The sequence below is a fragment of the Sturnira hondurensis genome, unplaced genomic scaffold, assembly GCF_014824575.4.
Source record: "Sturnira hondurensis isolate 20B ecotype Veracruz unplaced genomic scaffold, ASM1482457v3 Scaffold0021354, whole genome shotgun sequence".
Lineage (NCBI taxonomy): Eukaryota > Metazoa > Chordata > Mammalia > Chiroptera > Phyllostomidae > Sturnira > Sturnira hondurensis.
Genome location: NW_028093985.1, coordinates 2888389 through 2913395, shown reverse-complemented (window position 1 = coordinate 2913395; position 25007 = coordinate 2888389). Strand labels below are relative to the sequence as shown.

At 36.4% G+C, this 25007-nt stretch overlaps 3 protein-coding genes across 13 annotated transcripts in view; 2 read left to right on the top strand and 1 right to left on the bottom strand.

Moving 5' to 3' along the window:
• Positions 1-14194, top strand: part of FAM169A (family with sequence similarity 169 member A) — a 58235-nt gene extending 44041 nt beyond the window's left edge. For all 7 annotated transcript variants that reach the window (XM_037032222.1, XM_037032220.1, XM_037032221.1 and 4 more), the window contains 5 exons: positions 432-471; positions 976-1126; positions 3020-3176; positions 8752-8955; positions 10203-14194. In XM_037032222.1, coding sequence (XP_036888117.1) covers positions 432-471; positions 976-1126; positions 3020-3176; positions 8752-8955; positions 10203-10751 — 1101 coding nt within the window. In that variant the 3' untranslated portion in view covers positions 10752-14194. The remainder of the gene's footprint in view (positions 1-431; positions 472-975; positions 1127-3019; positions 3177-8751; positions 8956-10202) is intronic.
• Positions 14195-14695: 501 nt separating this feature from the next.
• NSA2 (NSA2 ribosome biogenesis factor) lies at positions 14696-23112 on the bottom strand. The gene is made up of 6 exons (XM_037032226.1): positions 22930-23112; positions 21313-21500; positions 21077-21227; positions 17669-17848; positions 15814-16006; positions 14696-15216 (listed from the first exon to the last, which is right to left on the bottom strand). Exons 1-6 carry the CDS (start codon positions 22930-22932, stop codon positions 15149-15151), a joined length of 783 nt encoding a protein of 260 aa, XP_036888121.1. The 5' UTR covers positions 22933-23112; the 3' UTR covers positions 14696-15148.
• A 54-nt stretch (positions 23113-23166) lies between these two features.
• Positions 23167-25007, top strand: part of GFM2 (GTP dependent ribosome recycling factor mitochondrial 2) — a 58123-nt gene continuing 56282 nt past the window's right edge. For 4 of the 5 annotated variants that reach the window (XM_037032213.1, XM_037032214.1, XM_037032215.1 and 1 more), the window contains exon 1: positions 23167-23366. In XM_037032213.1, coding sequence (XP_036888108.1) covers positions 23313-23366 — 54 coding nt within the window. In that variant the 5' untranslated portion in view covers positions 23167-23312. The other variant, XM_037032212.1, reaches the window with a different exon arrangement.

The following is a 25007-nucleotide window of genomic DNA, read 5'->3' as shown; positions in this document are numbered from 1 at the left end:
TTGGATGGGGTATCCACTGGGGAGATTTTTTATTTGGAATAGAGCTTTGGAAATCAGGAAGGAGGTTGGGGAGATTAAATTGTATGTTTGGATTCATCAGCAGATAAACATTGACGTGAAAGCGGTAGATAAAATTAAAGGGGAAGGGTGTTGACTGAAGAGAAGGTAGCTGAGGACAGAACCCTGGCAGCTCCAGTGTTTACCATTGTAACTTACGAGATGGCTTAATATGTTCTGAGGCTCATTAATAAACTGAGGCCATAACATAGCTTTTTTTATGTTGTAAGTAGGTTTTCTTAATTGGTTAGTACTGAGTGCAAAGAGTGCTATTTTAAAACGTTATAAAATATTTTCTTTGGCACTGAATGAGTAGATCCATAGGAAGAAAAAGTTGAACTAAAACTTGGTTTTAATCTGTATCTCTATTTTAGATTGATTCTCTAAAAGATGCATTTGCAAGTACTTCTGAAGGTAAGAAATTCAGCTGACCTATCAAAGTGTTTGAGACACTTAGAAATAGGGGTGTGTGTTTGAGTATTCCGTAGAGTAAGTGAAGACTTGCGTAGCCCGGAAGTCTAGATGTGAGTTCTAATGCCTCTACTTCCACTGATTTTCTTGTGTGAACAGAGTGAGGTATGGGACCTCTCTTTTCCTCATTTTCTTACCTGTAAAATGGAGGGCAATAACATCTACCTTGTTTACTCCCCAAGATTATTGGGAGAGAATATAAAGGAAAATGCAGAAATACCCTGCAGAGCTGAAGGTAACATGGAAATATGGGGAATGAATATTGACAAAGTTATTTCATAATTTAGAGAAAAATAGTGGCATTGTTTCTAATCTGATGTGAGAGAAAGGAAGTATGTAATTGTGGGGATATGTGAACTAGAATAGTTCTTGCATTTCTGTGTATTTTAATAGGCAACTCTTTGAATGAATAATCAATTAATTGTAGCTTTGCTGTTTTGTTCTCAGGTCACGGTAAGACACCGGTTTCCACTCGTACTCGAAGTAGTCATCTGAAGCGGCCAAAGATTGGAAAGCGGTTTCCGGATTCTGAATTTAGTAGCTCTCAAGGCGAAGACGAAAAGACACCTCAGACTTCCCCTACATCTTCAGTAAACAAGTATTGTTTATTTCACTCCTGTTATTTTGTTTATTCTTATTTTCATACTATTAGTATTTACTATAGGTAAATACTATAAGGTGGAGGCTATTATTATATTGTTTGTGTAACAAATGACCTTGGTATAGGAGTTTGTGTTTGAATTCTTTTACAAGATTATTTTTTTATACTTATCAATGGTGTCACTTTGACAATGTTAAGGGAGAAGTTGCTTATGATGTAATCTCTTAGGTATGAAAAGCCAGGATATTCAATTGATTATCCCAAATGGGTTGTTATCACCAACTTTGAATGTGACAGTAGGTGTAGCTTATAGTAAATGCTGAGCTGTGGTCAATTTTAAAAATGCTCTATTTTACATTATAAATGATTCATTTCACTGGGTTACTGTGTGTAGCATAAATTGGTGATAACCATAAATGGTGCAGTCAGCTCATCTTAATCGGCAGAACACTTGAGTTAAAACTTTATCCTTTATCTCCCTTTGAACCTTAAAAAAAGCAAAATTTTAAATTTTATAGTAAAATTATACTTTTGCCCTACTGGTCCCACAACTGTTCTGGAGTCAGCCATTCATTCATAGCTTTGCCATTTTAGCTGTGAAATTATTTTACTTGGTAGAGAATTCTGTAGCTGTTCTAATTTTGTTATGTAAATAATTTTGCATTTGCAGAGTTGAGTAAGTATATAAATGTTTTATTTTTGTGAAAAAGTAATGGTAAAGCAAATACAAGTAAATACTTAAATCTAGTAATTTGTGAAAAGAATAGTAAGAGTTTAGATAATTATGGTTTTCTCAATGAGCAACATTTTGTTGTAATACCCTTTTTAGAAGAAAAAGTAACAGTGCATTTTACTTATTTTTTAAAAGATTTTGCTTGTTTATTTTTAGAGAAAGGGGAAGAAGAGGGAGAAAGACTGGGAGAGATACACTGATGTGAGAGATGAAACATAGATTGATGCCTCTTGCACACACCCCAACTAGGCCTGCAACCCAGTCATGTGCCCGAACCAGGAATCAAACTAATGACCTTTCACTTTGTAGTCTGATGCTCAACCAAGTGAGCCACACTGGTCAGGGCTGTATTTTAAAATGAACATCTCAGAATGATGTGGTATTTTGTTTGCTTTTCATAAACAAAGCAGACCAGTAAGGGTAAATGCTTGGAATGCTTAGTCAGACACTACAAAGGATATAATTTCATCTTTGCCCTTGAAGAGTGCCTAAGGGTTTCTGATACATGTATCTGTCTGCAACACAGGTTAAGAGCACTGCAAGGTAGAGATTGTGATGGTACAATAATGAAGTACAAAATGCTGTTATAAGTACAGATGTTTATTAGAAACACCTCTGAAAACCTGACTAAAGAGCCAAGTATTAAGATGAATTTGGGAAGAAGGTACAGTGAGAATTCTCCAGGGAGAATTGGGGCCTGAAAATGGGAATAGTAAGTTAGGGATATGTTTGAAAGGCATTTTGAAGGTAGAACTAAACCATGTCATTTATGGTCCAAACTGAGACTTTTGAGAAGGAAAGGGGCATTATAATATGTGAATGCTGGGCTAAAGCTGTAAACTGGACGTTCCCAGGTAAACTAGGATGCATGTTCATTCTAGTAGAATAAGATGTGATAGATATGGTGAGAGTAAAACAAAAGTCTATTTTACGAGATTAAAAAGAGGGGGGTATTATGATTTGAATTGGAGAACAAAGTAGGAAAGCGGATAGATTTGTAAGATGAAGAGATTGGTTTTGGACCTGTAAAATTTGAAGTTGTTGACTGAACAACAAACAGTTGATTCTCTCAAATATTTTTTATTAACAGATTTTTGAAATTCATATTCATCTTTAAAAAAGCAGGTAAGCAAAAATGGTTTTCTTTCATTTTCTAGATTGGAGTCTACTGCACACACATCAGAGAGCTCAGAAGAATTCTTGGAGGAAGAACATGAACAGAGTGTGATTGAATTTGAGGATGGAAGTGGTGATAAAGATGCTCGTTCAGCACCAGAAACCCAGCCACACTTGGAGAAGCAAGATGGTGAAAAGGTTGGAGATCACACACTGAATAAAATGAGTGGAAATAAACTAAATTTTAACTTTTTAAATCATATATTGTTAGATAATTAAATACTTTAGAATTGTAGTAGAAACAGTGTTTAAATGTTAAAAAGCAAGTATCTGTATCAAACAAATTGAGGTACTAGAATTGGGGAAAGGCTAAAGTTACAGGTATACTTTTATATTTCAAAGAGTTTATGAAAGTTTGTCTCACAACAAAGATAAAATAGACATTGTTCAAGTAGTAAGGTACCTCAGTACATTTAAAACATAAATTAATTTTTGGAATTAAACATACTTAAGAAGTGATATAAATGATGTGTACCTTATAGAACCAGTTAGAATGCCTTAAGTTCCATCAGGTATTCAATTTCAATCCTAGCTGATGAATAAATTCTGGGGGTAAAACCTAATTTCATTTTTTTTAAATACTAGAAAATCTGGCTTGATATTTTTTCAGCTCCTTAAGTATTTGCTTCTATCTTCTTTATTCATTTCCTGTCCTTCTCTTCTTTTCCTTTTTTACAGATTTCTTATTTTTGCTTTCATATGTGCTTAAGTTTCTTTAAAAACTCTACCTGTTTGCCCAGTCCAGCCAGTAGCTAAACTAGAGAAACTACATTACCAATTTTACTTTTTTTAACTAAAACCAATTTAGCTTCCTCTACTTTTGAAAGTATATTTTTAAATGGCATTTTTTTCTTTTCTTGTAGAAAATTGGAAAAATAAAGGGCATTTTAAAAAAGATATGGGTTGCTTCTCTATCTCGGTGATTGTAAATAATACTGCAATGAACATATGTGTACATATATTCTTTTGATTTAGTATTTGGGGTTCTTTGGATATATTCTCAGAAGTGGAATTGCTGGGTCATAAAGTCGTTCTATGTTTGATTTTTTAAGGAAACTCCATACTGTTTTCCACAGTGGCCGCACCAATCTGCATTCCTACCTATAGTGCACTAGAGTTCCTTTTCTCCACATCCTCACCAACACTTGTTTGTTGATTACTGATGCTATTCTGACACATGTGAGGTGGTATCTTACTGTAGTTTTGATTTGCATTTCTCTGATGATTAGTGACTCTGAACAATTTTTCTTACATCTGTTAGCTGTTAGTATGTCTTCTTTGGGTAAATATCTATTCAGGCGTTCTGCCCATTTTTAAATTGACTTGTTTGTTTTTCTGGTGTTAAGTGGTCTGAGTTCTTTATAAATTTTGAATATTAACCCCTCATCAGATGTATCATTGGCTAATATCTTTGCTCATGCACTTAGTTTGATGTCCCTATTTGTTTTTCTTTTGTTTTCCTTGCCTGGGGAGATAAAGCAAAAAACATATTGCTAAGGAAAATGAGTGAGATTCTACTGCATATATTTTCTTCCAGGAGTTATATGGTTTGGGGTCTTACATTTAAGTCTGTAATCCATGTTGAGTTTATTCTTGTATATGGTATAAGAACGTGGTGTAGCAACCCAGGTGTCCATGAGTAGGTGAGTGGACAAAAAAGCTGTGATACATTTACACAATGGAATACTACTTGGCCATAAAAAGGAAGGAAATCTTACCTTTTCGAACAGCATGGATAGGCCTAGAGGGTAATGTGGTAAGTGAAATAATTCAGACAGAGAAAGATAAATATCATATGATTGCTCTTATATGTGGAATCTAATGAACAAAATAAACAAAGCTGTGGGCTAAAAGCTGTAAATTGGACTTTCAGTATCATATCACATGGACTTTACTCTGTGTCATGGATACGGAGAACAGACTGGTAGTCATTAGAGGAGAGGGGGTTAGGAGGAGCGGGTGAAAAGGTGAAGGAATTAAGCGGTACCAATTGGTAGTTATGGAGTAGTCACAGAGATGTAGGGTACAGCATAGGAAATACAGTCAGTACTATTGTGAAAAATATGAGTAGGGCCAGGTGGGTACGTGAAGCAGCCGGGGGACCACTCTGTAAAGTATGTGATTTTTAAAACTACTTTGTTGTCATCTGAAACTAATACAGAGTAATACTGAATACAAACTAAAACTGAAAAATTATAAAAAAATACTGGCCAAGATGGAGGTGTAGGTGGAAACACTGTGCCTCCTCGCACAACCAAAATTAAGGACAACAAAGATTTAGAAATGAAAACACAACCAGAACAGACAGAGAATTGAACTGTATGGAAGTCTGATAACCATTCACCTAGACCAGTAAGAGGGGTGGAGTGGGCAGCCAGCGGAGAGGGATCGTGGTGGCTGCCAGTCCTGGGAGCGCAGCCTGGGAATGGGCTGATCATGGTCACACATTTGCGCAGATAAACTAAGCAAAAACAGGCAGCGAGATAGACTGTGCAACCCAGGGCTCCAGCACCGGGAAATAAAGCCTAAAAGCACCGATTGAAAAGGTGCCGGGAGAGACTCCTCATAGGAGAATTCGTTGGGAGACCCACAGGGTCCTAGAACGTACACAAGCCCACCCACTTGGAAACCAGCATCAGAAGAGCCCAGTTTGCTTGTGGGAAACGTCAGAGGGGACTGAAATATGAGAGAGCATGGAAAAAATGCCATTGCTCCCTCTCTGACCCTGCCCCCCAGTCACAACCCAGTATCTTGGTTGACTGGCCCCAGTGAACAGCTAAGCCTCCGCCCCTCCTATGTAATAGGTATGAACAGACCAAAATATTATGGCTCAAACAGAAGAACAAATAAAAATCCCAGAGCCAATGCTTTTAAGCGACCAACCTATCAGATGCACAGTTCAAAATACTGGTGATCAGGATGCTCACAGAACTGGTTGATTCTGGTTGCAAATCAGATGAAAAAATGAAGGCTACACAAAGGGAAATGAAGGAAAATGCACAGGGAACCAATAGTGATGGGAAGAAAACTGGGACTCAAATCAATAGAGTGAATCAGAAGGAAGAAAGAAACAACCAAACAGAAAAGAATGAAGAAACAAGAATTTAAAACAATGAGGAGAGGCTTAGGAACCTTCAGGATATCATTAAATGTTCCAGCATCCGAATTATAGGGGTACCAGAAGGGGAAGAGGAAGAGCAACAAGTGGAAAACTTATTTGAACAAATAATAAAGGAGAACTTCCCCAGTCTGACAAAGAAAATAGACTTCCAGGAAGCTCAAGAGAGTCCCAAAGAAAGTGGACCAAAAAAGGAACACACAGAGACACTTCATCATCAAGTTACCCAAGATTAAATATAAAGAGAGAATTCTACAATCAGCAAGAGATAAAGGGACAGTCACCTACAAAGGAGTTCCCATCAGACTATCAGCTGATTTCTCAAAAGAAACCTTCCAGGCAAGAAGGGGCTGGCAAGAAGTATTCCAAGTCATGAAATCCAAAGCCCTACATCCAAGATTGCTCTATCCAGCAAAGCTATCATTTAGAATGGAAGGGCAAATAAAGTGCTTCTCAGATAAGGTCAAATTAAAGGAGTTCATCATCACCAAGCCCTTATTATATGAAATGCTAAAGGGACTTATATAAGAAAAAGAAGATAAAAAATATGGACAATGAAAGGCCAGCAAATGCATAGTTATTAACAACCACACCTAAAACAAAAGCAAACTAAGGACAGCTAGATCAGGAGCGGAACCATAGAAATGGAGATCACATGGAGGGTTAGCAACAGGGGAGTGGGAGAAGGAGAAGAGGGGAGAAGGTACAGAGAATAAGTAGCATAGACAGTAGGTAGAAAATAGATGGGGGGGAGGACAAGAATAGTATGGGAAATATAGAATCTAAAGAATTTGAGACACGTGGACATAAACTTAAAGGGGAAATGGTGGGGGAGGTGGGAAATAAAGGGGGGAACTAGGACAACTGTAATGGCGTAATCAATAAAATACATTATAAAAAAATAAAACATTGAGTCAGCAAAATAAAAAATAATTTATGTGTACATAGATGGTTATAGGCATATATGTTTATTTGTCTTTTAAAAACATAATAGTATACTGCACATACTTCATGTAACTGGTTTTGTTTGCCCAGCAGTACATTGAGCGCATCCTGTTGTAGGTTACCAATGACACATTCCTTCAATTCCAGTGGATTTCCTCACCTAGACTGGCCTTTTCCTTAAGATTCTCTGGTCCCTGGCTTATAACACTCCTGTATTTTGGTTTCTTGGTTTTTCTATCTTTGAAGTTTTGTTTAAGTTTTATTTGTTTATTCTTTTTGACTTCTCCCCTCCCCCCCCCCCCTTATTTGTGGACATTCTAAAAGACAGTTCTTTCTGCTCTTTATTTATATGTTCTCTCTTTTGAAAGTGCATCCAGCCTACTGGCTCAATAAAGGGATGACCAATAACTCTAGACTTTCAGTATTTATTCAGAGTATAGTCTCATAATGCTACCTGCCCTCTCAATATTTCTGTTCAGATAAATGTCTTTTTTCATCCTAAATTCAATATAATCTCTGGTCTTTTCACTTGTATATTGAGCCTTTTTTCTGCTTTCATTCTCCTCCAAACAAAAACTGGCTGGACTGAGTTTTTCTCTTCTGTTCTTTCTTACTTTTAGTCACCAAAATTCTGTTTGTTTAAGCTTTTCTCTATCTTTCTCATTTACTTTCTTAACCTTTTTTTAAAAACATTTCTCTTACCCTAGTTGGTCCTTTTATGAGTTTTATTGTGATTACCTTCTGTGTGCAAGCTATTTATACTATCTGGTCAGATTAATTTTTCCAAGTCCCTGATTTCAATTTCCCTATGGAAAGGGTTATTTATATGATTTCAGGGGTTCTATATAATCCAGCCAAATCTATTTCTGAGCATTTGTGTACATAATTTTTCTTATTTTTAAAATGGTAATAAAATGCCCTCCATTATAATGTCACTAGGATTAGAAGTATTAAACATTAAATAGAAGTGTTGTAAATTGATAAACACTGGAAGAAGTTTTGCAGGAATTGGCACTTGTGTTATCAGATTACTTTTCTATATTTTAATATACTTTAAGGAGCAGGACTGGTCAAAAATGGCCGTGGGTTGATTTGACAATGAACTGAGATTGAGGGCTTGCTCTTCCTGAAAGAAACTGTAGGCAGATTTAGCTCACACAAGGTTGCTAGTGTTTCTTCTCTCTGGCGGGGAAACTGTAACTTCCCACAGGCCCCAAAGATAGCAAGTGCTGGACAGCTAGTGTTCTGTAAAGAGGTAGCACCACACCTAGACTCTCTCTGATACTTTATTACTGAAAAGGTTCCTCCCATGATTGCCCTATAAGAAGAGGGAGCAAGAAGGGGCAGGGTCTCATTTACTGAATCTCAGTCCCACACTGTGTTCACTGTGCATCTGGGTCCTGTCCCCTCTCTCCATGAGAACAGGGGGAGCTTGAAGGCACTTAAGGATTTTCTTTTACTGACCCTGCCTCGTAAGTTTCCCCTTTCCCGCAGCAAGACTGTTCTCTAAACCCTGCCCTCTAATGCGGTAGAATGTGTCTTGAGTCCTGGTGTGTGACAGATAGGTACTGAGAATGGATCCACCTTGCGTGACAAACAAGTTAGTCTGTAATTGTGTCCTGACTTATTTTTTTTCTCCCAATGGTGTAGGAATCTGAATTAGAGCCTATGAATGGTGAGATAATGGATGATAGTCTTAAGACCTCTCTTATAACTGAAGAGGAAGACTCCACTAGTGAAGTTTTAGATGAAGAATTAAAATTGCAGTCTTTTAATTCCAGTGAAGACTCTACAAATCTTGTTCCACTGATGGTAGAATCTTCAAAACCCTCTGAGGCTATTGCACAGGAAAAGGTAAGAGGGAAGTAACCTAAATTTTTTTTTAAAATATTTATTTATTTATCTTTAGAGGGGAAGGGAAGGAGGGAGGAAGAGAAACATCAATGTATGGTTGCTTCTGGTGCATCCCCTGCTGGGAACTGGCCCCTGCCGGGAACTGGCCTGCAACCCAGGCATGTTGCCCTGACTGGGAATCGAACCGCGATCATCTGGTTCGCAGGCTCGCGCTTAATCCACTGAGCTACACCAGCCAGGGCTAAATTTTTATAGTTAATATATTCCAGTGTTGGTGACATTGGAGGGGGCAGTGTAGCATGTGTTTTCCTCCACCTTAACATGCACAGTCCTTTAGGAAAATTAAATTTTAGACTAGAGTTTACAATGTGCAATCAGTAATATTCCTTAAATTCAAATCTTTGTAACCTTATTATTCTTACTAAATGAGTTTTATTTTGTAGAGAGAAGATTAGAAAAATGGATAAAAAGTATTTACCAACTGTCTGAATACCTACTGCTTACACAGTCATTTGAATTTGTTTTAATTCGGGAGACAAATTAGATTAGTTGAAAAAACTTGATGGAATATTTTTAAAGAAATTTGAATTTTTATTTTGAATATTTCAATTTAAGGCAAAAATCTATTGTATCGCATTATTTTATTAGCACCTTACATAAATAAGTGAATAAAATTTCCATTGCCCATACTGGTCATCTAACTAACTAAACCGCAGTCAAAAACTTAGTCAGGTGACACAGTGTCAAGTCCCAAGAGTCTCTTGGTTCTGGCTCCAGTAACACCAAGAAGGTAAAAACTTTTGAGTTGAATCATGACTTTGAAGAATCTTTTTTTAAGAGTTCTATTTATTTATTTATTTATTTTTGTTTCGTTGTTTTATTTTTCTTAAAATTGCTCTCTTGTTTCTTCTTTTTTAAAAAATTTATTTAATTATTTTTCAAGTACAGTTTTCTGTCTATTCTTCCCATTCTGAAGAATCTTGATATGAAGATTAAAATATTTTAAGTACTTTCTGAGGTAAAATTATTCCTTTTTATTATATCTTTAAAACAAGAACTTAATGTATCCAAATTATCAAAAAGACAGTTTTGAAGAAATTGAGCTGTATTCAGAATATGTACACAATTAACTATAGTAATGAGTAATGATTAAAATGTAGTTCATTGTCGTTACATACTAGTCTCTGAAAATAATTTGTGTAAGAACTATATTGCAAAAGTTTGTTCACCAGGTCTTTCATTTTTAGGCCTCGAATGTAACTGACTCCGAAGTGTTGCTAGAGGAAGGTCCATCTGATGAGAAGGGGCACACAGAAGAGAAACTGCCTCTAGTTTCAAGAAAGAAGGCACATTTTGGAAGTTTAGACAATATTGCTACTATCCCAAATGAAGAACGATCTGACAGTGGTTTTCCAAACTCTGTAATAGCTGAGTTGTCTGAAGAATCAATCTCTGAAAATTTATCACCCAACACTACTTCCTCATTGGAAGACCAGGGTGAAGAGGGGGTACCTGAACCCCAGGAAACGTCTACTGCTCTTCCTCAGAGTTCTTTGATAGAAGTTGAACTTGAAGATGTGCCATTTTCGCAGAATGCAGGACAGAAGAACCAGTCAGAGGAGCAATCTGAAGCATCTTCTGAGCAACTGGATCAGTTTACACAGTCAGCAGAAAAAACTGTGGATAGCAGCTCAGAGGAAATAGAAGTGGAAGTACCTGTTGTAGACAGGCGGAATTTAAGGAGAAAGGCCAAAGGGCATAAAGGACCTGGTAAGAAGAAAGCCAAGCTCGCCTGAATGAAGAAATGCAGATGATAAATCCTCTTCTTTGTAACGTAATTGTTTTTAAAATATGGTAATAAATAGCACGGGGCACAGGACAAAAATTCCAAAATCTAAATTTGAGCTTATTTATGATGCAGTTTTTCTCTCCCCCTTAGGACCTAGGATTCACATTGTTTTTAATTTTTCAGGCTATTTTGTGTAAATAGTTTTTTATTTTTATTAATCATGTTTCAATTTTCGGAAACCAGATCATACTATATTTTCTTTAGTAGTTGGGGACATCCAATCATTAATATTTCAGGAAATGTAAATTAGAAAACTGAAGGTGTAGTAGACTTTACATTACTTTGGCGGATCACAGAAATCTTTTACACTAAGGGTTTTAAATAGTAAATTTGATGAGGGTTCTAGAAGTTTTAGCTTAAATATCAAACTAATCAGCATTTTTACAATATAGGCATGCTTAAACAAAAATGTCAGTAAGTTAGAATAAATAATAATTTCAGCTAAATGAGAGCACAAATTACAGAAATTTATGGTCAAAGGTTTATGAGGGTGGTATTTTGGCCTCTCAGTTCAATGTTGTATGGATAGAGTTTTTTCCTTTGACTTCAATGTCTGAATAGGTACAGACTTTCCAACTCACTCCGTACTACAGCTAGTATTAACAGTACTGCTAGGGATTTAACTCTGGCATGTAGGTACTAATATAATTACTTAAATTTTTTGTTCAAAGTTGGGGACTATACTTTTGTCCTCACCCAGCGAACATGGATACTTCAGAAATATGAGAACCCTTCCTAAGACTTCTCTTTAATCCTGCCACTGCCTTTATTCTAGAATCTTATTTATATCCCCCCTCAGCTTTCATCCACTTTCCTAACACATGGAGTGTGATTCCTGTCAAAAGATCTTCCTGCCGCCTGCCAACTCATGCCCTTGGCATCCATTTCTGGGTAGGTATGAGACTGCGCCCCACGATCTCGAGCTAGATGGCAGGAGTACAGCTGCCCTAAAGACCTGCGGGCTTAAATCATGTTTGAGGCTTTGGTTGTCCCTTTGGTCTTGCTTACTCTTAATTTGTTATGAGGCCAGGTTACAAGCCAGCCTGTTAATCATGTTGCCATAGCAAAGGCCTTTGCCTAGGAAAAGGTAAAAAAAAAATCCCTCAATTGTTAATTTTTGTAATTTATTTAGAAATGAACAAAATGGTTGTTCTTAGAATCCAAAGAGAATCTCAAAACAATACTATTCTTTTAAGTATTATGTATACTCAGATGTGTATTTAAGGTGAAGAATGCTTTGAGACTATTTAGATTGTTTGTAAAACAACCTTGGTCCTTAATGAAAAAAAATGTACTAGGACTTTTTGTCATTATTTGAAGTGTTGGGGATTAATGTTGAGTTTTTTAGTCCACAGTCAGGTAATGTCATTAAATTTTATTTTGAGATGATGGTATTTTAGGAATTTCTACATTAAAATCTTTTAAGCAGGCAAAATAGCAAACACCCCTATTTGCTGTAAAATATTGAGTACTTGTATCCCCAAGTTTTCTTTAATTATTGCTTGAGGTTAAGCCAGATTTCATGCTAAATGAAAATTATAGCACTTTGGCTGTTTGTTTTCTCAAAAAAAAAGGTATATAAGTGAAAGAAAAAGTATGAGTAATACTGGTTATCAAATGTTTATGCTATCTTATACATTTGTTAAAATCACAAATAGGAAAATGAAGATTAAGATTTAGTAGGTTCTTGTTCTTAAACTTTTCATTTTTATTATAACATAAAAATCTAACATTTTACTTTCTTATTTGGATTATTCATTTTCTTTAAAAGGGTCTAATTTAGGAAGATTGAGCTCACTGACAATGTTTGATGTGTGAATATAATTGAGTTTACAAAAAAATGTTTAGTAATTCATATTTGATTGCTAAGGACTAACAGTACAAACTTGTTAAACATTTTTGGTTTATTCTTGAAAAAGAAGTGCATTTTAAGCAATTTCAAAGCTTTTTTTCAGCACTCAAGAAAACTTGTTAAATATTATAACAGAAAATGTCATTTTGGCATTTATAGAGAGATGGTAAAGTTGGGTCATATGGAAAAACCTGACTTTCACATTCAGTGACTTGTTCATTTTCAGGAAATGATTTCTATAGTCAGTGAGGATAGAATTTATATGAAAATACATCCTCAACAATGAAACGAAATTTCATCAGAATACTTAGTTTTTGGGAGCACATTAGAAAAATTTTCAAAATTAGAGGACAGAAATCTGGTTTCAGCCAGCTAGTCTAGTTGCTAAGTGTTCAGTCACATCCTGTAGTCCTTTGTGAGCTGTTTTCTGTTTAGAAGTCTTATTCGTGGAGAAAGGTCACTTCAGTTTGTGTAAATACGTATATATTTCCTTGTGTAATATAAAGCAGACAGTTATCAAAATTTTAGTTGTACTTTTAAGTTTATTAAAGTGCTAGACATCACAGAAATAAGTATATTTAAGAATTTATTATAAAGCTCCTCTACAATTTTAAAGGTGAAAGGGTCTGTTGTGATTTTATATAAAATCAAATAGCATGAGAGAACATCAGTCATCTGCTTAAATCGTGTCTATATTCATGATGTTTCCATTAAGTACAGAATTTCACAGGAAGAATAACAACTACTAGTGATTAACGGTTCGCTTTTTGATGACCACCAGAACACTACACTAACTAAAATGGTTTCAGTGACTTTAGAAACATTATTGGAAGTGTATGATTGCAGTCAATGGAGCAGTTACCAAGTGTCTCATATTTGCTCTTATGTTCTGCTTCACCCTTAGGGATTACCTTCTAAAATTTGGTCACACCAGCAAACTGAAACAGATTCTTAATGTGTAAATAAGGAATTTATACTAACATTGCTCATCTGTGTAACAGTTTTACAATTTCTGCCTTGTTATGTCCACTAACTTCAGTAATGTGTTTAAGCTGTTATCCAGTATTTTATGGGTGTGATTAGTTATGCTTCTGTTTGAGTATTTACTATCAGACTTTCTTTGTACAATATAGTTTGTTTATTTTTGGTTCTAAAAAATAAGCAGACCTTAGTTCTGTAGTATCAAGTGCTTACTTTTAGTTGATGTTTTGCTTTCACCTTTCAAAACCTAAGTTATTTACACATTCCCCATTTCTATTACTGGGAAAAATCATTTGTTAAAATCTAATTGTGAGAAAGGTTCAGCTTCTGTTACCCTGAAGTAATTGTATTATTCTACTTGATAGTCATTCCCAAGGAACTAGCCTAGCCTTTCTTTTCCTAAGTGTCTGTATTCTAAGACTTACAGTTTATAGAACTTAGAAAAGGTTATTATTCAGAATAGCAAGTCTTACTGAAGTACTCGTTTGTTTTCTTGATAGTTTTTTTTCTTTTTTTAAGTTTAAAAGTAGTAATTAAACCTATATTTTATGATTGTTTCCTGGTCTGTGTTTTGAAATTCTTTTCTTTTCCATAATTTCACTGAAGATGTGTTTAGATACCTAATTTGTTTAGACATTAAAATGATTGTTAAAGGCACAATCACACTGTTGTACCTTTAAGACAGACTTTAAAAAATAAACCAAATTTTAAAACAATTATAGATTAATAAGACACCCTAAAGTTCAAAGTCACAAACATATAATTCATATCGCAAAAGTGCTTTGACTTAGTTATAATGCTAACATTACCTTTTTTATGTTATATGTGACTATCAATATATTTCCCTTTAAGGATCATTCTTCCTGAAATTCAACAAATTTTTCCAGTTCTGAAAATATACTGCCTTAAGTTTAGTGAACATTTTGGTGTTTTTTTCATGTTTCAAGTAGAAAACAGTTCTAAGTAGGTATTACTACTATAAATGATGGAAGAAAAATGTTCAAAATACTAAGTTCTTCTAAATATGATTTAATGTAATGTACCTTTTTCTCGTATACCTTTAATGTGAATACTTTATATATAAATGTAACAAATATTACCAAGTGTGTTAATGCTACAGTTCTTAGGATTAATGATGAATAATGAGGTGAGGTTATACATACAACAGACTTACAGTCTAGACCACATGCTAAGGTGCACTCTTAGGATAGAAGGTATTTTCAATGACACTGGCTTTTCCAGAAATGGCAGATACTGATGAAGCAGAATATTGCTTAAACTGCTTTTTTAAAAAAAATCATTTAATAGCTAAATGATAAATAGCCCAAAACAAATATCAATTTGTAAAACTGGGACATTTTAATGTTCTTTACAATAAAATAGTTCTCCTGATGATTGCAGACATGTAAACCACTGTAATAACTGAAATATGCAGAAACATCATGGTCCTGTTTTCCTGACTGATGCATAGTCTCCCAATAATTACAGGAGCTACTTGTATGAAACTGCTGTCAAACCAGTAAGACTGCATTTATACATCCATCATTTTCAGGATTGTTGGTAACCTGGGCATATTTTCCTGAGGAAACAAAATGGAGAAAGACAGGGATATTAGCTAATAAAAATTTTAAAGAATAAAACCTTTGTCCCCTATATTTCTAATTTATCACTTAAGAGTTATAAACATATTCTTCCCTTTCTAAGAATAATAAAGTTTAGACATATCTGGGCACTAAAAGCAAAAAATAGGAAAATGAGGGGAAAAAATTTGTAATCACTACATGACACATTTTAGTTTTTAAATAGTGTGGTTGTTTGATGTATGCTCTCTTCCCTCACTCATGGTTAATTTACTGTATATTCTTCCACTATTTTTTAGTTATAAGCACATCTCTGCATTTGCTTCCCTCATAATTAATGCTTTAAATAAACAGCATCAAAATCTAGCAACGCAGCACACTGCATAGCTCAAACCAATGAGCTAAATTAAAATTAATTATATTCAAAACCACTTTTTTCTACAAAAAGTATTCTAAAAGTTTAAATCTGATTTATACCAAGTTTTAACTTACCTAGCTCTTGTGCATTAAGATTTGCTGGGTACTTTATGTCAACTTGAACACTTTTATTTTCAGGATTAGAAGAGTAATACCCCCATACAAAAAAATTTACTTACCCCAAATAACCTTGCCTCCTTGGGTCACAAGGCCCAACTCGCTTACGTTCACCTCAATGACAGTACCTTTGGTAATAACCCCCAAAGTTGTATAAAGTGGGGATGAGGGATTCTTCTTTACACCAAGTATTGGCAGGCAAAAGGTGGCTTTCAGTTCAGGATGTGTTACATGGGCCTTCTTGAAACGTAAACCCTAGTCAGTCAAACACAAGAATGTTAAAAGAGTCCAAATTGTTAACTCTACGAGTAATAATTTTTTTGTTTCTGCTTTTCTTTTCCCAAAAGCCTCAAAAGGAAAACAAAAAAATAAACCAAAAACATGTATTAATGTAAACTCTGAAGGCATCAAATAAAAAATACTTAACTAAAAATCTGAGTTACAGGATAAATATAATTCCCCCTATTTAAAAACAACAACAAAACTAGGATTAGCAGGTTAAAGGACTTGTTCCCAGGTTACGTGGTGTGTGGATGGAATCAAACTTTAAACATGATGATTCCAAGTCCCTATACCTCATATAACTTCCATGATAAGAAAGCAAGCAGGCGGTCAGCTTTCTTTACACTAATGGTAACACTGGTCATGGACTGGAAGATTCCAGAGGAGTCTATTACAAGTGACCACAGACACCTAGTAACCCAGATATGGTCTTTGGAGTATAGCACATTACGAAACCACAACACTTTGCAGTCTCTTAAGTATGATAATTACCTATACATAGCGGGCAAAAGATACTAAATCAGGTTCTTAGTAATGCAGTCATTAATCAAGATGGTAAGAAAACCGCACCATTCAGAATGCCATCTGATTAATTCGCATTAAGATATTCACTAAGATATATATATGTATCTTCCCAGCTACTGAAAGCCAAGAAGAGCCGGTCAGGTATACACTGTCCCTGTAGAACTGATAAAGCTAGCAACCTGTAAATGATTATGAATATGAAATCAAAACAAGGGGAGTCCATGATGTAATCTAGTGATGGGTGGACATTTCCTGTAAATAACCATACACTGAACATTTTAGGCTTTGCAGGCCATATGGTCTCTTGAAACTACTCAAACTGTGCATGAAAAATACTGCCAGGGACAATATGTAAATGAACACGCATGGCTGTGTTCCATAGAACTTTACTTACAGAGATAAGCTGTTTTAATTCATTAAAAATTTATTTAGGTTGAGAGCCTGAGTAACACTGCCAATTTTCTAATTCTTTGTTTCTCTAAGCAGGCTGGATATCCAGTTAGAAGAACAATTCAGTCTGTTTAAAGGATTTTGCAAAAATGTATCTTAAATTATATTGGGGGGACACTGGTTTTGACCATTGCTGCTGTCAATATCAACAGAGAGTAAAGCCCCACTTTCACATTAAATTCTTTCTTTGCAATGATTACATACTGAATGTTTTCAAAAGCACTGCTATTTTCCTTCTTGAACCAGCATTGACTTGAACAAAGTCCTATTTAAGTTTTAAATCTTCTCAGACAAGTAAGTCATTAGGCACTTGTATAGTAGAACATCTGTATAGTAGAATACTTACTGAATGAGTAAAATGACTTCATTTGGAACATAAGGATTCTAATACATCATTTTTAAAAGTCAAGATTTACTGACAGGGTAATGAAAATTATTTTTCATCTCAAATCACTTATGAAGGTGAAGACAAGATTTTTGACGATATGGAAAAGTCCTAAGTAATACCTACCACTAACTTAAAATACCAAAAGTAGCCTGAAAATGTCTTTCGACCTGTTCTTCGTATCAATATAGGAATTCCAGGAAATTAAAAGGTACTTTATCTTATTTAACAAAGGAAGTAATATTTAAGCCACTGTGCTCTTGCAAAGGACTTACCATTGGCCTAATGAATCTTTCATATTTAGGTGGTTTTCGAGTAAAGCCATCTCCAACAAAACACACTTTAGTAACCATCCTCTTCCATGCTTTTTTCTTTCTCTTTCCTGTTCGAATAACTTTTAATACCTCTGTTTCTCCCTGGGCACGGACTTTAGGCAGAGGGACTTCCCATTTTCCCTAAAAATAGACCAGTTAAAATTTATATTGTTAGTAAAAGACAATGAACACTTCAGGTCAAGATGGAGGCTGAGATAGACACACCTCGCCTCCCCACACAACCACAGACTTTACAACTAGTCCTCAAAACAAATAACACCCAGAACCATCAGAAAATTGAGCAGTACAGAAATCAGACAACCAAGGATTTAAAGCCACATTCATCCATAGGTAGGAGGGGTGGAGATGTGGTTTGGAGTGGTAGCAGAACAGGCAGTCTCTGTCACACACACGCGCGCGCGCGCGCGCTAGGTAAAAATCAGAAGGGATACCTAGGCAGTGAGCTACCCCAGCCCTACGCCAGACGGCACAGCCCAGGCTTCCAGTTCCAGGAAGACAAATCCCTGTAACTTCTGGCTATAAAAACCAGTGGGGGGTGGAAGAAAACGCCAGATTTTCAGGAGACACTGCTTAAAGGACCCACATAGACCTAGAACACATGCAGACCCAGTCCCTCTGGAATTCACCAGGGCAACAGTTGGAAGGGCACCAGTCGCTTATAGGGGGTGTAAATGAAATGACTGGAAACGGTAAGTGCCAGGCAAACCTTCAGAAGCCAGGAAGCAGCAGTCCCCTTTCCAAGCCCTCCCCGCACACAGCCACAAAGTGGTAAAGCAGGTTGCCCTGCCTTGGCAATTACCTAAGGCTCCACCCCACACAGTTTACAGGTGTCTGTTCTACAACAGGCCACACTACTAAGACAGGAAGTCAAAGAACCCTATCTTACACACAAAACACAAGGCTGCCAATTTGAGGAGACAAAGAAATAAGGCCCAAATGAAAGAACAGAACAAAGCCCCAGAAAACAAAAGATAACCAACCTATCAGATGCAGAGTTCAAAACACTGATTATCATGATGCTCAAGGAACTCACTGAGTACAGCAACAACACAAACCCCAGAAGAAAAGGTTACACTAAGTGAAATAAAAGTCTACAGGGAACCAACAATGGAGGGGATGAAGCTGAGATTCAAATCAACGAGTTGGAAAAAAAGCATTCAACCAGAACAATGAGAAGAAAAAAAAGAATTAAAATTTGAGTATAGTATAAGGAGCCCCTGAGACATTTCCAAAAACACCAACATCCAAATCATAGGGATGCCAGAAGGAGAAGAGGAAGAGCAAACAACTGAGAACTTATTTGAAAAAAATAAAGAAAATTTCCCTAATTTGGTTAAGGAAATAGGCACACAAGTCCAGGAAGCGCAGAGAATCCGAAAAAAGTTGGACCCAAAGAGGAACACACCAAGACACATTATAATTAAAATGCCAAAGGTTAAAGATCAAGAATCTTAAAAACAGTAAGAAAAAAAGAAGTTACCTACAAAGGAGTTCCCATAAGACTGTCAGCTGATTTCTCAAACTTTGCAAGCAAGGACTGGAAGAAGTTTCAAAGTAATGAAAAGCAAGAACCTATAACCTACATTATATCCAGCGAAGCTATCATTTAGAATTGAAGAGCAGGTGAAGTGCTCCCCAGACAAGGTAAAGTTAAAGGAGTTCATCATCACCAAGCCATTATTACATGAAATATTAAAGGGACTTATTTAAGAAAAAGATCAAACTATGAACATTAATAGGGCACCAAATTCACAACTATCAACAACTAAATCTAAAAAGACAACCAAACAACCAGAACAGGAATAGAATCATAGATATGGAGATCATCTGGAGGGTTATCAGTGGGGAGGGAGAAGGAGAATGGGGAAAAAGGCACAGGGATTAAGCATAATCGATAGAAGACAGATGGGGGGATGTTGAGAATAGTAGAGGAAATGGAGAAGCCAAAAAACTTACATGCACAACCCAAGGACATGAACTAAGGGGGGGATGTGTTGCTGGAGGGAATGGTGGTACCAGGCAGAGGGGGCAAAGGGGAAAATTGGGACAACTGTAATAGCATATTCAATACAATATATTTTTTTAAATGAGAAAAAGTCAAGTTATGTTTTAGTTGTACAAAGAAATAATTCACTTTTTTCCTCAACCAACAAGATTTTGGCTTCAGTTGTTTTCTAGAGGTCTGCACTGTCTCCTCAAATAATTGGAACTAATTTACTATACATCATAGGTAAATTAAATAAAATAGTTTGCTTAAGCTGAAAATCTCAATGCCTTATTATGGATAAAAAATAATACACGTAATAAGGTGGTGACTCTTGAGGCAGTATACATGCTTAGTACTAAGTAGTAAAAAGTGTAAAAGTAGAAGTGTGTCTCCATCTCTTAACATACCTTTGTATTTCTACCTCCAGTGGACTTTTAGATTATAAAACTGGTACCACAAAATCATCACCAGGTATTTTCTACTTCCCTAGAATGCAGATTCTACAAGGAAAAACAAGCAGTGCAAGCCAGTAGCAAGAATTCCTATTTATTACTAACACATAGGTTCTAGAGGATATCCAGCACTTTATGGATTCATGACTGTGCAGAATGACTCACAACCTCCCGGACTCAAGTCTCTTCATCTAAAATGAGGAGGGGTTAACTAGATAATCTCTGAAGTTTCTTTTACTGCTGAAGTTCTACCACTCTAATTTTGAATAATTACACACCAATAAACAAGCAGTAACATTTTAAAAATTGAATTTGGAGACTGTAAGGTCTTTAAGTATAGTTACTACATATTTTGCCTGCTACCTGGACTTCTGTCGATCTGTCCGCAGGTGTTTAAAAAAATAGTATCTACACCCTTTTTGTCGTTTTCAGCGCAATCCAGAAAATTTTTTAAAACTGATTAAGTTCAATCACTTGAGGATGTTTTCCATAATCCAACTTTCTGACCAATTTTGACACGCTGCGGGACAGCATAAACAATAAGTAGTTGTACCCTTCACAACAGCACAGCATTAGCTGTCAAGTACAGGAAGCTACTGAAGTGCTAAATTTGAGATTTGCTGCTTGCTTTTTTGTTTTCAAATAATTTTTAAAAAATCTAAAGATAAGTGGCTTTCTAATAAAATTTTTCAAAAACACCCCCCTTCTAAATATTTAAATGTGCTAGTTGATGAAAAAGCAATTTCACTAAGATTTCAACATCTTACTGGGGAATATGGTAGTTGGACTTCACTGGACTACACTGTTCATGTTTCCAGTTAAACTGGAGCAACAAAGAACATCAGGTTTGAATTTAAGTAATTCCTCTGAACAAAAAAGATACAAAGACTGTATTATTTCATTGCTTACCGCTTTCTCTTTTCGTTTTTGTTTAATCATGTTGGAAAGTACTTTAGCTCGCGACTGTCCCTCTCTGTCCAGTAGATAGGCAGGTACTGCTCCTTGTGGAGTCTTTTCATCATTCTTTTGTTTGGTGTTTCTCTTTTCATGCATCTTGATACTACCAAGAAGGAAAAAGATTATAATTTTTAATAACTATTACTCAAAAGATGTTAACTTGCTACAACAAATAAATGATCACTTACGTCTTCTTCATTTGTATTTTCTCAGCATGGCGCTGTTTATGGTAGAGCTTGGCCTTCAGACCAATCATCTTTTTTGCCTTCTTTGAACGTTCATGAGCCTCTCGGCCTTCTTTTTTTCTCTTTTTCTCATGGTAATCCAAACGATACCCATAGCGCTTACGGTGTAACTCAATATACTCGTTTTGTGGCTATAAAGATGCAAGAAATGTTAACTTTCATTTCTTTTGAGCAACATGTGAAGCATAAAATACCATGTATCACCGAAATGTTCTCTCCCTTAAATAACTCTTCTAGTGTTAGGCCTGCTCACATGATCCATGTTAAATTTAAGTTTTGATCCTTAATGATATGAGGCATCAGGATCTACATCTAATAATCTCAGAGAAAATTACTGAAGGGAACTGTCCAAAATCCACTGAACCAAAAAAGGGATGATCTGATCCAGGATCTCATTCAGCTGTAGGTTTTGACTCTGTACAACTGTTTATCCACCAAAATCAAGATAGAAAATATTTCCATCCCCCCAGGAAGTTGGCTTGTGTCACTTTGAGGTGAATCTTCTTTGGCCAATCTGATTTCTAGCTCTAAGTTTTGCCTTTCCCAGAATGAAACTGAAGTGGAATCTCTAGTATGTAGCTTTTTGCATCTAGTTTCCTTCACTTGGCATAAGGCTTTTGAGATTCCCCATGTTGTTGCATGTACTGGCACATTATTCCTTTTTTACTGTCAAGTAATATTACACTGTACTGGATATACCACCATTTGTTTACCCAAGTAGAAGTGATGGATATTTGGGGTTCCACCCCGGCCCCGGAGTTTTTAATGAGTAAGAGGGCACATATGTGTCCATTTGTTTGGACATATGCCAGCTGTTTTCCAAAATGGCTATACTATTTTGCATTTCACCAGCAATATACGAAATCCCTTTTGCTTTTAAAGTGCTTGTTTTATATGTCAGTTTTATTTTACTTTAAACATGAGGCCCTGGTCTATGTGTATTTTAAGACTTCGAAGATAAAATAATGATGCAAAGCCAACTCCATCAGAGAATAATACTAACACAATCAACAAGATAGTTCGTATAGCAAGTTTTCCACTGTTATCAACTTTGCAGCAACAATGTGAAAAAGATATGTGGAATGTCGTGTTGCAGAGAAACAGAGACGTAGAGGAAAGGATCTGGCAGTCAGAACTACGCTGGGAGCCCGACTACGCATTTCATTAGATGCTTGGCCCGTGCAAAGATGCATGCCCTCAATTTCTTCAGCAAAAAAAAAGAAGTGGCAGTGGGATTACTGCCTACGATAGAGGGTTATCGTTAGGCTCTGGCACTAATGGTCACGCAACCCGTGGCCAAACCAGGAATTTAACGGAGTGAACCCCGTCTTGCTCTAAAACTTTGCTCTGGCAAACACCCCATTCTGTGTCCCCAATGTGAAGTGGGTTTTTTTTTTTCATTCCAAGGAGCCGACCTTTCGAAGTCGATCCTTATTCCCTTCAGCAGTACCTCACTTCCGCCTACCAAGGCTCACCCCCCCAGCCCCAGAGCTTGGGAACCCTAGGCCCCACCAACACAGATGCCCTACTTAAAACCAAGGCCCGAGACAACCTCCTCACCATGGTTACGGCCGCCGGGCTGCCCGCGGCAGTTCTCCGCGCGCTTAGAAGCGATCAACTTTCCGGTCAGAGACCCACGATCCAACTCCACGCGCCCCGCCACAGGAAAGGAACACTTTTACGACGACCGTCTCCAGTGAAAGCGCAAAGTAATCGTTCCGAGTTTCTGTTCTCCGCTTCTAGCGTGAAGAGCGGAAGTTGATGGAAGGAGGTATTTCAGTGATGTACCGCCGGAAGTGGTGCATTCTGGCTTGGCGTGGCGTCCAGAGGGGGCAGAAGTGCGAGGGTGTAAGTTTGGTTCTGGAGGAACTGGGACGTTCGCTGAGGTGGCGGACATTGCAACTTGAGGCCTCTGCAGACTGTCGAGCTGCCAGGCCCTGTCAATGTCCGCAGCCTGTAGAGAAAAAGCCGACCTCCAGGATGCGATTCAGTGCCAGGTGAGTACCGAACCGCGCGGTGCGACTCCTGCGTGCCTAAGACACTGCCCTGCCTTGGGCGCCGCTGACCTTCAAGGATGCAAAAGATCTTATACCATCAGGTATTAAACAACTCTTTGTGAACACTTAAATATTCTCCAAGGCCTAAGGAAGTCTCTAACTTATACAATAACTCAGTAATAGCACCGGTAGGAAACTGTTCATTGAAGTTCGTTGACATATAGGGAAGAAGAAAATCACTGCAGGGCTGTAAATGACTATAGGTCAAAAAAAAAAAAAAGGTGTGATGCACTGTGCTGGGCACTGCTGCTAGGAGATCCCTCCTTTTTGGAAGCTCACAGTAATGGAGATAACTTGTAAATACCATCTTTGTCATGAGTAAATATGAATCCAAGTGTTCTAAAACACAGAGAAGGTAATGTTAAAACTTTCTAGGAAATTAGGAAAGGCTTCCAAACTGAGGCTTGGAGATTGAATAGAAATTTACTAGGTAGGGCGATTTGGAAGTTCTGGGATGCTTGCAGGCAGTGGCAACACGCAGCGGTCGGCGTAATGGTGTCAGAGCCTGATGTTCCTGGGGAATTTTGGCTGGGGCTCCCCAGCATGGAGTAGGGAATAGAAGAGTACAAAACTGAAGGTAGTTGGGGACAGATTTGACATGTTAAAAACCTTAAGTAGGGAAGTGACAAGATGTTTATTTGAAGGATATGTGTAATCCATACTAAAGCAGTATTTCCCACTTGAGTGATTTGAGTACCACTTTTTCAGACTGGTTGTAGCTGAATGTCACTTATTGTTATTCACTTACTGTTTCCCATAAATTAATTCACAATTTTATGTAAATTAATTTAACTTCATCTTAAACAACATTGCCTATAAAAATCACAGGTTTTATTGGCCATTTTTCTAATATTTATTTAGTAAGAATTTTTTTGTATATAACCCAAAATAATCATTGGCATTCTCTTTGGGAAACGTGGTGATGGAATAAGTTTTTCAAAATTGTTGGTTTGTGGGATCCCTTCACACTCTTAAAAATGATTCAGATCTGCAGAGAGGATTGTTAATGTGGGTTGTAATTGATATTCAAGTATTAGAACTTAAAACTTCAAAATATTTTAGTCATTCATTGAAAAGTAAATAAATCCATTTAATATTAATGTTAAGTAATATAGCTTTATGAAAACTCCATTTTTCAAAACAAAAATAGTTTGAAGAGCGTTTTACATTGTATTACAGCTTTGTACGATAAGTCTCCTCAATATCTGGCTTAGTAGAAAACAGCTGATGTCTCATACCTGCTTCTGTACTGAATATGTTACTATGTATCTTTTTTTTAGTTTTTGGTTGAAGTGTAAGAAGAAAATTCAGCTTCATACACACATGGATATGTGGTTAGAAAAGGAAAGATTATTTTAATAACTTTTTCCAAAAATTGTAGAACATCTTTTAAAAAATATTTTATTTATCTTTAGAGGGGAAAGGAAGGAGAGAAGGAGAGAAATATCAATGTATGGGATAGAATTTCTATGTTCTGAACAATGCATTGTTTTTGACAGCAAAAATATTGTTTTTACTTTTTAAAAGTAATACATTTTCACCATATATATTACATATGCTTTACTTACATGTGTTACTGAT